The 11779-nt window shown below is 39.2% G+C and overlaps 5 protein-coding genes across 5 annotated transcripts; 4 read left to right on the top strand and 1 right to left on the bottom strand. All coding sequences in view use genetic code 12, as the record gives it.

Annotated features, from left to right (window-relative positions):
* Nucleotides 1–1487: 1487 nt before the first annotated feature.
* Nucleotides 1488–3053, top strand: CPAR2_402050 (uncharacterized protein; the record flags this gene model as incomplete). Its single annotated transcript, XM_036811094.1, has 1 exon — nucleotides 1488–3053. One exon carries the CDS (start codon nucleotides 1488–1490, stop codon nucleotides 3051–3053), a length of 1566 nt encoding a protein of 521 aa, XP_036667566.1.
* Nucleotides 3054–4590: 1537 nt separating this feature from the next.
* CPAR2_402040 (uncharacterized protein) lies at nucleotides 4591–6138 on the top strand (the record flags this gene model as incomplete). The annotated part of the gene is made up of 1 exon (XM_036811093.1): nucleotides 4591–6138. The coding sequence occupies one exon, from the start codon at nucleotides 4591–4593 to the stop codon at nucleotides 6136–6138; it is 1548 nt and encodes a 515-aa protein (XP_036667565.1).
* A 255-nt stretch (nucleotides 6139–6393) lies between these two features.
* On the top strand, nucleotides 6394–6930 carry CPAR2_402030 (uncharacterized protein; the record flags this gene model as incomplete). Its single annotated transcript, XM_036811092.1, has 1 exon — nucleotides 6394–6930. The coding sequence occupies one exon, from the start codon at nucleotides 6394–6396 to the stop codon at nucleotides 6928–6930; it is 537 nt and encodes a 178-aa protein (XP_036667564.1).
* A 2343-nt stretch (nucleotides 6931–9273) lies between these two features.
* On the top strand, nucleotides 9274–9990 carry CPAR2_402020 (uncharacterized protein; the record flags this gene model as incomplete). Its single annotated transcript, XM_036811091.1, has 1 exon — nucleotides 9274–9990. One exon carries the CDS (start codon nucleotides 9274–9276, stop codon nucleotides 9988–9990), a length of 717 nt encoding a protein of 238 aa, XP_036667563.1.
* Nucleotides 9991–10238: 248 nt separating this feature from the next.
* Nucleotides 10239–11060, bottom strand: CPAR2_402010 (uncharacterized protein; the record flags this gene model as incomplete). The annotated part of the gene is made up of 1 exon (XM_036811090.1): nucleotides 10239–11060. One exon carries the CDS (start codon nucleotides 11058–11060, stop codon nucleotides 10239–10241), a length of 822 nt encoding a protein of 273 aa, XP_036667562.1.
* Nucleotides 11061–11779: the final 719 nt, after the last annotated feature.

Here is an 11779-nt window from a genome sequence, read left to right as displayed (position 1 = left end):
CTATATCAATGTACATTCTAGATTTTATCGGTGTATTTGAGGGGAAGATATAGTTTGTTTACTGAGTGGCCAGGGACAATCAACTTATTTGCAGTCAACAATTAGGGTAGAGTTTGATATCGCTTAAGCTCGACCTTCACTCTACTTTGCAGATTGTTGTCACACCTTCAAACATCTCATTTCGTATTCAACAACGCTCAACTTCAGAACTATAACAAGATTGTTCTTCTTGCGGAGAGTATAGGATACTTCAATAGCCAAGCAAACCGGGTGTCAAGTTTGTCAAACAGATGTGTAAACAGTTGCGAAGTTTAATTATCGTACAAAGGCTAACAAAATTTCTCGCCAAAATTGATACCAAATTAGACAATTGATCAATCTTACAACCCAGCTTATTTAGTCAATGATGATTTTGGTAAGCTTAAACTGGGGTATTAAACTTTCCTTGGAGAAGCGGGGAAAGTGGTAATGAAAGATTATTGGAAATAGCATCAACCAACTAAAACGTAATTGGGATGGCCATCAGTGAGCTAATGGTGGCCCGCTGAAACCAATATCAACAATTTTTCATTGTATATTGAAGGGTCAATGGTTGTAATACAATCGTACGACAACTAATAGTGTCAAGATAATAAGAATAGAAATATTGTCTGATGGTGAGAGTTTTTTCCACCCCGGTGACCGTAATATTTCTTTCATACCCAAGTGCAAGGGCATATCCACTCTTGCAATTTTCGGAGTTTTCTAATATTATCTTTAATGCAGATTATTTTGCCTTCCTGCAAGGGCAAAATTGAGTTTTTAGATGCAAGGCATTTCGAAGTGACAAGAAAAAAATAGGTTGAAACTTTAAAACTACTTCTCTTGAATGAATATCACACATCATTATTATTATTACAAAGAAGGGAAGATATATACACTAAAGGACGAAAATGGACCCGAGAAGGCTGGTAATGCTAACGAGATGAATTGGTTTATGGGCAGTTAACTGGGTGGTGCTTATGGATCAAGGTCGTTCAACGATAATCTGATACCTTATCGCAACTGAAACTGTCACATTTGTTGCTTGATGAGTGAAGTTTCCTAATCGGACTACTGCCATAAGTGGGAGAAATAAAATAAAAATGGCACCAGTGAAGGTTTCATGTATTATAAATGTGGCCGCCTTCAACATTAAGGTTACCAAAAGCCCTACGGCAAGAAATATGCTCACCTGACTAATGTCTTTGATACCAATTTGCCGAATATTATGACTCCCCATCACCTTCCCCACTTTCATCATTAAAACTTTATTGACAATTGGGACTCCAATCAAACATGTTACCAAGAAAAACCCATTCACAATTGATGGTACCCTCATGTCTGCTCCTCGAGTTGTGCAACATAAAAAAAAACCTCAATGAAAATTGCAATGTATATAAAGGAAGCTACATTTGTCTTTGGATAAAGAAAATCGAACCAAATTATACCCACCAAGTTAGTTGAGCATGACACAATCTATCCATTCAGTTGCTTCTGAAATTGTTTACGAGCACAACAAACACATTGTTCACCCACCTACGTTCACTTGTTGTGCCATTAAAAAGTACTTTAGAACTAGGTTCAGCTCTTTATGGGTTGGAAAAGCCGAGTTGAGTCAGTATTCATGGTGCGAAATTCTTAACCCATTTCAAGCATTGACTGAGTTGAACTTGCATCATTGGAATTTTTTTTTGTTGGGTTTTTGGGGCTGGACATGGGATGCGTTTGATTTTTTTGTCACTAGTCTTAATGTCACCAACATTGCTACTGATTTGAATGTGTCAACCAAGGATGTTACATGGGGTATTACGTTGGTGTTGATGTTTCGTACCGTTGGTGCAGTGATTTTTGGGTCTATTGGAGATACATTTGGTAGGAAATGGCCATACATTATCAATATGCTTTTGCTTATGGCAATTCAAGTTGGAACTGGGTTTGTCACCACTTATCAACAATTTCTTGGTGTCAGGGCATTATTTGGTATTGCTATGGGAGGTATTTATGGAAATTGTGCAGCAGAGGCCCTTAGTGATGCTCCAAAAAGAGCAAGGGGTGTCTTGTCGGGAATCTTCCAAGAAGGTTACGCTTTTGGATATTTGCTAGCAGTGTGCTTCCAAAGAGCTTTTGATAATACCACACGAACTTGGCAAAATATGTTTTTCTTTTCGGCTGGTGTACCAGTAATCTTTATCATTTGGAGGTTCATCAATCCAGAGACAGACAACTATCAACGCCAGAAAGCAAGATTTGAACAGGGAGCTATTCAAAAGCATTCAAAAGTTGCTGAATTTACAAGTGAAGCGAAAAGAGCCATGAAAGCTTACTGGTTGATTATCATCTACATGGTGTTTATGATGTCTGGGTTCAACTTTTCTTCTCATGGTTCTCAAGATTTGTACCCAACAATGTTGATCGAGGAATACAACTTTGGACATGATAGGTCTACCGTGGTTAATGTTTGTGCCAACTTGGGTGCTATTGTTGGTGGTATCATCATCTCCCACGCTTCTACGTTTATTGGAAGACGTGCTGCAATCTTGATTGGTAATGTCACCGCAGCAGCTTTTATTTATCCCTGGGCATTCAAACCAATGTGGATTACCGCCTTTTTTATGCAATTCGGTATTCAAGGCTCATGGTCGGTTGTTCCCATCCATTTGAACGAGTTGGCTCCGCCTCAATTCAAATCTGTTGTTGTTGGTACCTCTTACCAATTGGGTAACTTAGTTAGTTCTGCTAGTGCAACCATTGAAGCCACAATGAATGAGACGTTGCATGATTATGGTAAAACTATGGCCATTTTTTTGGGTGCCATTTTGGCTTATTTGATGCCCGTCGTGTTTTTCGGTCCGGAGAATAGAGGTGCTGATTTGGGCGTCGAAAGAGATGATGAGATGAGTATCTACGATGTTGAAGGCATGGATGATGAAAAGAAGGATTCTACATCGAATGTGGAACTTGAATATTCGGAACAAGCACAGTACAAGGACGATAAAGACAAAAAAGAGACAAAGGAAACGACAGAAGTTTAGACTAGTCGAAATGAGATGTGACCAAATTATTGATATATGTGAAACTCTTTAGGTGTAAAAATATGAGTTATGGAGTTTTTGTAAACTGTCTGCGGGGTTTTTACTTTGTTGTATCTCTCTCAGCAGCATTCTCTGGTCGTACCAAACATGTGGACGACCATGTAAGAACCTAACCTGTGCGATGGAACAACACCAACAACTCTTGTAAAGTGATATTTCAATACAACACATCAGCTGATAAGCACACCTGTGGTTCTCTATTACGTCAGTTGTGTCCGAGGAGTTGTTCGAGTCTTGCACTATGTAATAATTATAATTGTGGGGAAGGGTGGGGTGGGGTGAGGCTTTAAATTACTTCACGCAATTGCTAAAAGAAAATTTTTTTCCTTCCCTCCTACGGCGTTTTGTGTTTGTTAACTACAACGACTAATTTATTTCTACATCGTAAATCAATTCAGGGTGAGCATTCTGATGAAATAGGGGCTAAGCAAACACTTACTGGGGTATAACAACTGTTCTTGTGATGACCGCTTGTACTTGCTCTCTTCGAGTGGTTGTCGTACTCCTTGTCCGAATATGAGAAGCATCTGCATAAATTTGACTGATAAATATAGCACAAAATTAGTCCGCGGCTAAAATTGATTGTCTGAGTTTATGACAAAGTTCCTTTTCTTCAATCGCGCGATAAAGGTGTTTGGAAAAGAGACTATCTGTCAAAAGTGTCAAAGATATATTATCACTGGAAGGAAAAAGACTCGGGACTCTTTTATTCCGCTGTTTTAAAAGACTATGTTGACTGCCAAGGCGTCTTCAACTCAACGCATTTAAACCAAGAACAGGCTTTAACATTCAATGTACGTTTCATGCAAGTTACACTTTCCTTCCTAAAAAAAAAAATGCCGCAGTTTTATGAACTGAAGAGCAACTGTACTGAACAGTGCGCTAATTGCGACATATCTGTAAAACAAATGTTCGTGGAAGAAGTTTCTGTGTAATTCTCCAATTAGTCTATTTCAAACGTTTTCTATAGTAATGTGGTTTACCTATATCCACGCTTAAACATATAACCTATTCATAACTTGTATGCATCTTGTTGCCTGTTTTTCTTCAACCCCACCATTTTAGTCGCTACAAATTGTTCTTGTTAGCAAGACACACGACTCTCTCGTCAAAACAATAACAAAAACACCACCCCGTGGTTATTACTAATCTTATTGTTTATCCAATCTTATTGTTCTGTTATCCCCCAACAAAATCAAATGAGCTTTTGTACGTTATCTACTATTACTCCGACAATTAGCTCCGTTAATGCCAAACTGTCGCCTGCAAATATTGACTGATATATAATGTGAACTTTCCCATCCATCAAAATTTAAAACTTTATTTTAGGTTTGCCAAGACCTGAAAGCACATCTTACGATTTTCACTATTGATTTAGTTCCCCTTATTTGAGAGCTCCTTCATTTTAAACTGTCAACAAAACAGGTACAAGATTGCCAAGACAAAATTAATTTAGCCGCTCAAGACTTTAAAAAATATGACAGAATCAATACACTCCGTAGTGTCAGAAACCGTCCATGATCATAACAAACATATCATACGTCCACCCAAGTTCACTAGCAGAGCCATCAAGAATTATCTCAAAACAAGATTCACTTCGTTATGGGTTGGGTGGGATGAGTTGAGAAAGTATAGTTGGTATGAATTTCTTAATCCCTTCCAGCCATTAGTTGAAATGAATCTTCACCAATGGAACTTTTTCTTTATAGGATTTTGGGCGTGGACTTGGGATGCTTTCGATTATTTTATCACGAGTTTGAATGTCTCGAATATTGCTAAAGATTTAGACGTCAAGACAAAAGATGTTACATGGGGTATTACATTGGTGTTGATGTTGAGAACAGTTGGTGCTTTGATTTTTGGTGCCATCGGTGACAGTTTTGGAAGAAAATGGCCTTATATTATCAACTTGGTTTTGCTAATGGCTCTCCAGATTGGCTGCGGTTTTGTTCAAACGTTTAAACAATTTCTTGCAGTGAGGGCATTGTTTGGTATTGCCATGGGTGGTATATTCGGTATCTGTGCTGCTGATGCTCTTGAGGATGCACCTAAAAAGGCTAGAGGTGTCTTGTCTGGTATCTTTCAGGAAGGTTATGCATTCGGGTACTTGTTAGCAGTGTGCTTCCAAAGGGCATTCGATGAAACTTCTGACACTTGGAGAAATATGTTTTACTTTTCAGCTGGTGTTCCAGTGATTTTTATTGCATGGAGATTGATTAACCCAGAGACCAATACCTACCAACGTCAACAAGAGCGTATGAAAAAGGAAGCCGCTACAAAGCAGTCAAAACATGCACAGCTTGTTGAATTCGGCAGTCAAGCAAAGAAAGCATTGAAAACTTATTGGCTAATTATTATATACTTGGTGTTGATGATGGCCGGTTTCAACTTCTCTTCTCACGGGTCACAAGATTTGTACCCAACAATGTTGACTGAAACGTATCATTTTGGCCATGACAAATCCACGGTTGTCAATGTCTGTGCCAATTTAGGAGCTATTGCAGGAGGTATCGTTATTGCACATCTTTCCACTTTTATTGGAAGACGTACTGCTATTCTTATTGGAAATGTTTTTGCTGGTGCATTTATTTATCCATGGGCATTCAAGCCAATGTGGGTGACAGCGTTCTTTATGCAATTCGGTATTCAAGGATCTTGGGGAGTTGTTCCTATCCACTTGTCGGAATTGTCTCCACCTCAATTTAAAACTTTTGTCACTGGTGTTGCATATCAATTGGGTAACTTGGTTAGTTCTGCAAGCTCTACCATAGAGGCAACCATTAATGATACCTTACATGACTATGGGAAAACAATGGCTATCTTTATTGGTGCCGTTATAGCCTATTTGATGGCGATCGTCTTGATTGGACCTGAGAATAGAGGCGCAGACTTGAGTATTGCCAGGGATGATGAAATGAGTGTATACAATCTTGACGACGAGGATGACAAAGATGATGCTGTCTCCAAGATCGATGATAAGGAAGGTGTGTTCTGTGAGAAGCCGATTGTTGATCACAAGGAGTGATATGCACTCTTGTGTTAACACCTTGTTTGCTTTTAGAGTTGTTTACACCGTAAATCCTGGTACGGTAAATGTTCGTATTGCGTAAATACATTTTCAATATGATTTGTCATTACGATCGTAGTTTAACTTATTCGGTGTTGTCCAATGCGGAAATATCTGCGGCTGGTAAATTTTTACTTTTCCCAACCGCAACATATCGAAATTCCTCCCCTTGATTCCACTTTCGAGTATGATCCTGTCTTTGCAACCTATAAAATGACCTCCATTTTGTCGTCAATTGTCGGAATAATAATTTCTCTTTTGATCATTAATGGGATACAATTTCTGTTGTGGCTATCACAGAAATCGAAGCAAAACCAACAAAAACCTGGTAATAGGATATCAGAAACAGTTAACCACAATCAAAGATCAACAGTAAGATCCTCGCGACCACGACATGAAGCTGCCGAAAACTTTTGCACTGCCGATCAATCTAACTCCCAGAATGAGACTTTTGCTGACTTTCGAGCCCGGTTGCTTTCTGCCCGAGATGTCACTGGGCCACAATCTGAAGTATCAGTTGGCTCCTTTACGCAAAAGAAAGATGGAAAGCAACTCAGGATGAAATTCAGAGAAGTAAAGGAAAGAGCTAAAAATAGGATCCAAACGGTGACTGACAAGTATTCTACGAAGGTCCGAAAGGCAGGAAGACGAAGCCTGTCTGTCAGTACAAACTCAACCGTGGAAGATGATTCTTCGAAGACACCACACTATGATGATGACGATCCACCACCACCGTATTCATTGCATTGATTTGAGCTTTCTTTTGGATACCCTTGATCTTAAAGAGTGATGGACTAAACTTTTAGACAACCTACACTACAGTTAGTTAGTTGTTTCGAATTGACGGCCTTAGATGCAGCATGTGGACTTCCCATGTCGCTGATATTCCTGTGCCAACAATTGTATTTTCATTTATATGAAAGATGCAGCAAAAAATAAAGAGGAAACTCCAGAGATTCCCCCTTGACAAAATAGCTTCTACTCACAACAAGAACTACAATAGTCTAAGGAGATATGACAAAAAGGGATATGGCTGGCTTAGTTAAAACCATTGTGGTCTTTTTGTTTCTTTCAATATATAGCTGCTGCCTTAAGATACGCAGCATAGAAACCTCCACGAATGGGACGAGTGCAGAGGTTATGGCGCAACCAAATAGTGTCATTGAAATAGCCTCAGAAACAGGTAATACTAATGGAACTGTAGTAAGCAGATCTACTGAGACAGCTGTGGTGTCCCAGAATATTTTGAGGACCAAGTAACCCAATGCTGTATAACCTTTGCGTCCTCCTGTTGCCGTTATCCAGCATCCAGAAGCATGCTTAGGGAGAGGTGATGATTATCTATCGCTAAGTTACTACGAATTAATAAGAGAATCAAGCAGCCTGTTTCTTAGGCTGCAACAATAGCCTTTTTTGAAGATTATATATCGGGAAGCTGAATGTGATATATAACGAAGACCAAATATTGTTGCATGTGAACGATGAAAATGTCGTTAATAGATTGATACTATACTTACACCTCAATTCACTTATCAAACTTTTATCGTGCTTTTGAATCAACATTAAGCTCACTCTGAATTTAGGAGTGTGTACAGAATCTCTAGGTGTCGTATATTTGAGCGTGGTGAGTTTAAGTGTGTATTGCAACACTATTAACCTAACGAAATTAATGTTATTAAATGCACTCATGAACCCTTAAATATTTGATTCAAATGTAATTGGGGAAAAATCTACTTCTGTACGTCGTGCTAATTTTTTTTGCGACACTTTTCCATTTGAACAAGCCAAACTTTCTCCCATTGTTACAACAATAGTAAATATTGAAGGCGTTGTGATTACCAACGTAACTGCTTGTAAAAATCTATTAGAGACTCTCAACTTATCAAAAAGCTTTTGTACCACTTGTCATAACCTCAACTGTTTATTGCAGGAAAATAGGAAGACGAAATTTCCGTGCAGGAGTTGGATCTTCGAAGTCAGCGATCATTAGAGCATAGGGGAAGCATTTTCCTTGCTGAACATTGGTGTTCTTTCTTTTCAATCATCGTTTAAAAAGCTCACAACATTGATGGTGATTTCTTAGCCCGATCATACTTTGATAGATTCGACAACAACGCACCTTCTGTGAGCAACTGCAAAGAGATCGACTGTTTGGTGAGCAGAGGCTTGCTGTATTTTAGCAAATCGAGGAGGTAATACGCCAACGAAGAGACTATGACGAAACGAGAGGGGAGGTGGAGCAAAAGCTACAAACATCTGGGGAAGAGTATAGGGATTTCAATTCGTCTTTGTTTTCTACGTATGGGCTTGCAAACACTTCAAGACAAAGAAGCAGTATAAATCGAAGAGTCGAGCGGAATACGATGCGCTATGATCTTCGTTCCCTAAACGCAATGCTTGAATTAGAAACAAGCTTGTTAATAAGCGAGTTGAATAATGTCTCAACACCAACGGCGTCGTTATCACGATGGGTGTCACTTGGATCTGGATCTGCTGACTATGGTTTGTTCGGTATTTTCAACGACTGGTTGACTATTTTGGTCCCAAGGGGTGCAGACCGGAATGTAGAGTATCTACCACAACACACTTCGACGCCAGAAGACCATGGAAGCTTTCATTTTTTACCAAATTTGCCTCCTAATTACTATAGCTTGATTTAAGGTCTCCAATGTATCAAACGGGGTGTAGTATCACTAGTTGCTACGACTTGTGAGAAAGGACGGTTTTAACTCTTTGTGTTTATCGTACCCGTGTACGGCTATGTTCTGATTGGCTGTGCCATTAATTGCTAAAATGGATATTTTCTCACTGGCATTTACATTAATTCGTTACTGTGACCTCTTTCTTGGCTTTAATCTGCGAGGCAAAGCAACGCTTTCCTTGATTAGATTGATGCGGTGCATATTTTGTGTTAAGGGGCGAACATCTAAATTGAGAACCTACTTTCCTAAATTACGCCCTGGTAAAGCTTTCGAATGCATGAAACTAGGAATTGTGTTTAGTTTATATATATATATGTGTGTAACACCGCCCTTTTCTTACCAAAATTCCCAGTATTACTCTATACCAAAAGTTTAAAGTGAAAACGTTCAAATGGAGTTTTTGTTTCTTGCAGCTGGTGTAGGTATTGCTATAGCAACTCATGAGAACAGGTACTTAAGAGCTCATACTACAAACGATGAATATAGCAATCTGAACAGAAATTTCAGCTTGTCTCGCAGGTGTAATTATTGTCTTGGTTCTTATTGTCATTGTTCACCAATTGCAAGCAGTCTGTCATCGGCGCCAACAATGAGACCTTCATATCCCCGACAACTGAATAGAACGGCCAGTGCATTCAAATCTACTAGAACCGTAACCAAGAAGTCACCGAAAAGTGTTCCAAAACCAAAAATTGTCTCTGAAAAAGTACCAAAAGTTGTTCCTTGTTCAAATGTGAAAACAAAAGCTGCCTCAGCAGGACCTTCCGGTAATACAACCAAAACAGACAAATCGACAAAAAAATTAACTTTACCAAGAAGGCTGATTTCATTGTCAAGATTTTTTAAAAGAAACAGAAATACGGATGTTGTTGCGCAACCAGGGAAGCTGAAACACTACTCGGTCACTTTAAGCGGTAGTCAGATTAATGAGAAAGCAATTTTAAAACGGAAAGTATCACCAACAAGAAAATCGGAAGAGGTCCCCTTGTGTCCACCTACTTTTCACGAGAGTATGGTGCAACTGAATGGGAATGGTGAAGTAGAGACGTTACCAGAATACTCAACGGAACCTCCTCCGATATACAGATGTCAAACCCAAGATGACTAAGTGTATTGCAACAGTTCTATTTGATATATGCCCTAAGTAGATAAGCCCTGTTTGACAACCAACTCTTCAACCACCTCTAGTGAGATTTCTTTTTCTCGAGTTAAATGCTAGTCCTCAGAAAGAAACAAGCACTATACAAAGCAGAGCACAACTTTCCCAAAAAAACTAACAGAAAAGAAAAGTTAGAAAACGTATCCAACAAAAATCAATTCGTATGCAAATTAAAAACGAAAGAAAGCAAAGGTTGTCTAGAAGACTAAACCACCAGCAGCAAAGGCAATGGCAGCCAAGCCAGCGCCACCAATAGCAGCGGCAGAAGCTTCGTATGAGCTTACTTCTGGCTCTTGTGTGCCAGCAGAAGCTGCAACACTGGTAGATTCGGCAGTTTCAGTTGGTGCTTTTGACTTGACGTTTTCAACAGTAACTTCACCAGCTTCAGAAACGGTAACCTTGGTTTCTTCACAAACAGTTTCACACACGGTCAAAGTCAAGGTGGTTGGTTCTGGACAGTAAGTGGTAAACACAGTAACGGTCTTGTTTGCGTATGAAACATCAGTGGACTCTGGAGCTTCTTCAGTTGAGCTTGGCTTTTCTTCTTCTTCAACATCGCCAAACTTAGCACTAACGGTTAATGGGATTGAGCCTTCACCACCAGCTTTGACAACAGCAAAGACAGATTCAGAGTATCTGTATGGGTCGTTGATGTTCTTGGCAGCAGCAAGAGCATCTGAGCCTGGGAAGGTTACTGAACCATCCTCAGCAATGTCAACTGGCAATGGTTGTTCAGCAACAGTCAATGACAAAACATCGCCAGTGAAAGCAAGGTATTGTTTAGCTGGTGGTTGTGAGTTCAATTCAATGTAAACAACTCTGGCTTCATCATTGTATTGTAAATTTTGAGCATCAGAACCCAAGAAGAAGTAGTTGATACCAGCACCTTCGTGAGTTGAGCTCAAACCTTGTCCGTCAATTTCCTTGTTGTCCGAGGAAGCAAATAATTGGACTGGTCTAACAGCAGCCAAGGCACCTGATGATAAAGTCAAAAGTGAAACAGGAATAAAAAATCTCATTGTAAAATGTGGTAGTAAATCAAGCGAGTGGTGTATATCAAGTTAATTATAAAAGAAGATGCGAAGAGAAGAAAACAGGAATATGAACTGCAAATGGAATAGAAAACTAGAGGGGTATTTATAATGAGGGCCTTATGACATAGCTGACATTGTCACACGCTTTTTATAATAAGAGCTCTTGCATACATCAACAGAGGAATCAACAAAACAAAGTCAACCATCAAGGTAACATGTCTTCGTGCTTGCACGGCAACATCTATCTGCAACTCATCAAACTCTAAAAATAGGAAAACATCGAGCGTAGAACAAACAAACAAACAAACAAAAAAACAAACTAACTAACTAACTAACAGACAAACCAACAGATACACAAAGTAACAAACAAATAGACAATAAATCAAACAAATAAAACAAACAAACAACCGAAGTGACCAATCATTCATGCAACAACAACAGCAACAAAACAAGTTTAAAGTGTTACAAAATTATTTTCGGCTGCATCACTTGGTCGAGGGTAAAATTGTAAAATCAAAGCCGAGGTGAATACGAATAAATGCATAAGAGTGATAATAGACAGAGGCTTTCATAGTAGCATATGCTTGGGAGCGAGAATAAATGAAAGCTTTGGCACCAGAATGACAGGTTAAGCCTCAAATGACGTGCCAAGTCTCGTTGGTTTTGTAGTTTCCCCCCTGATTCGATATTCGATCTTGCAGTTA

Source organism: Candida parapsilosis, contig 006372 (genome assembly GCF_000182765.1).
Source record: "Candida parapsilosis strain CDC317 annotated contig 006372".
Lineage (NCBI taxonomy): Eukaryota > Fungi > Ascomycota > Pichiomycetes > Serinales > Debaryomycetaceae > Lodderomyces > Lodderomyces parapsilosis.
This window is presented reverse-complemented; position numbering and strand designations above follow the sequence as displayed.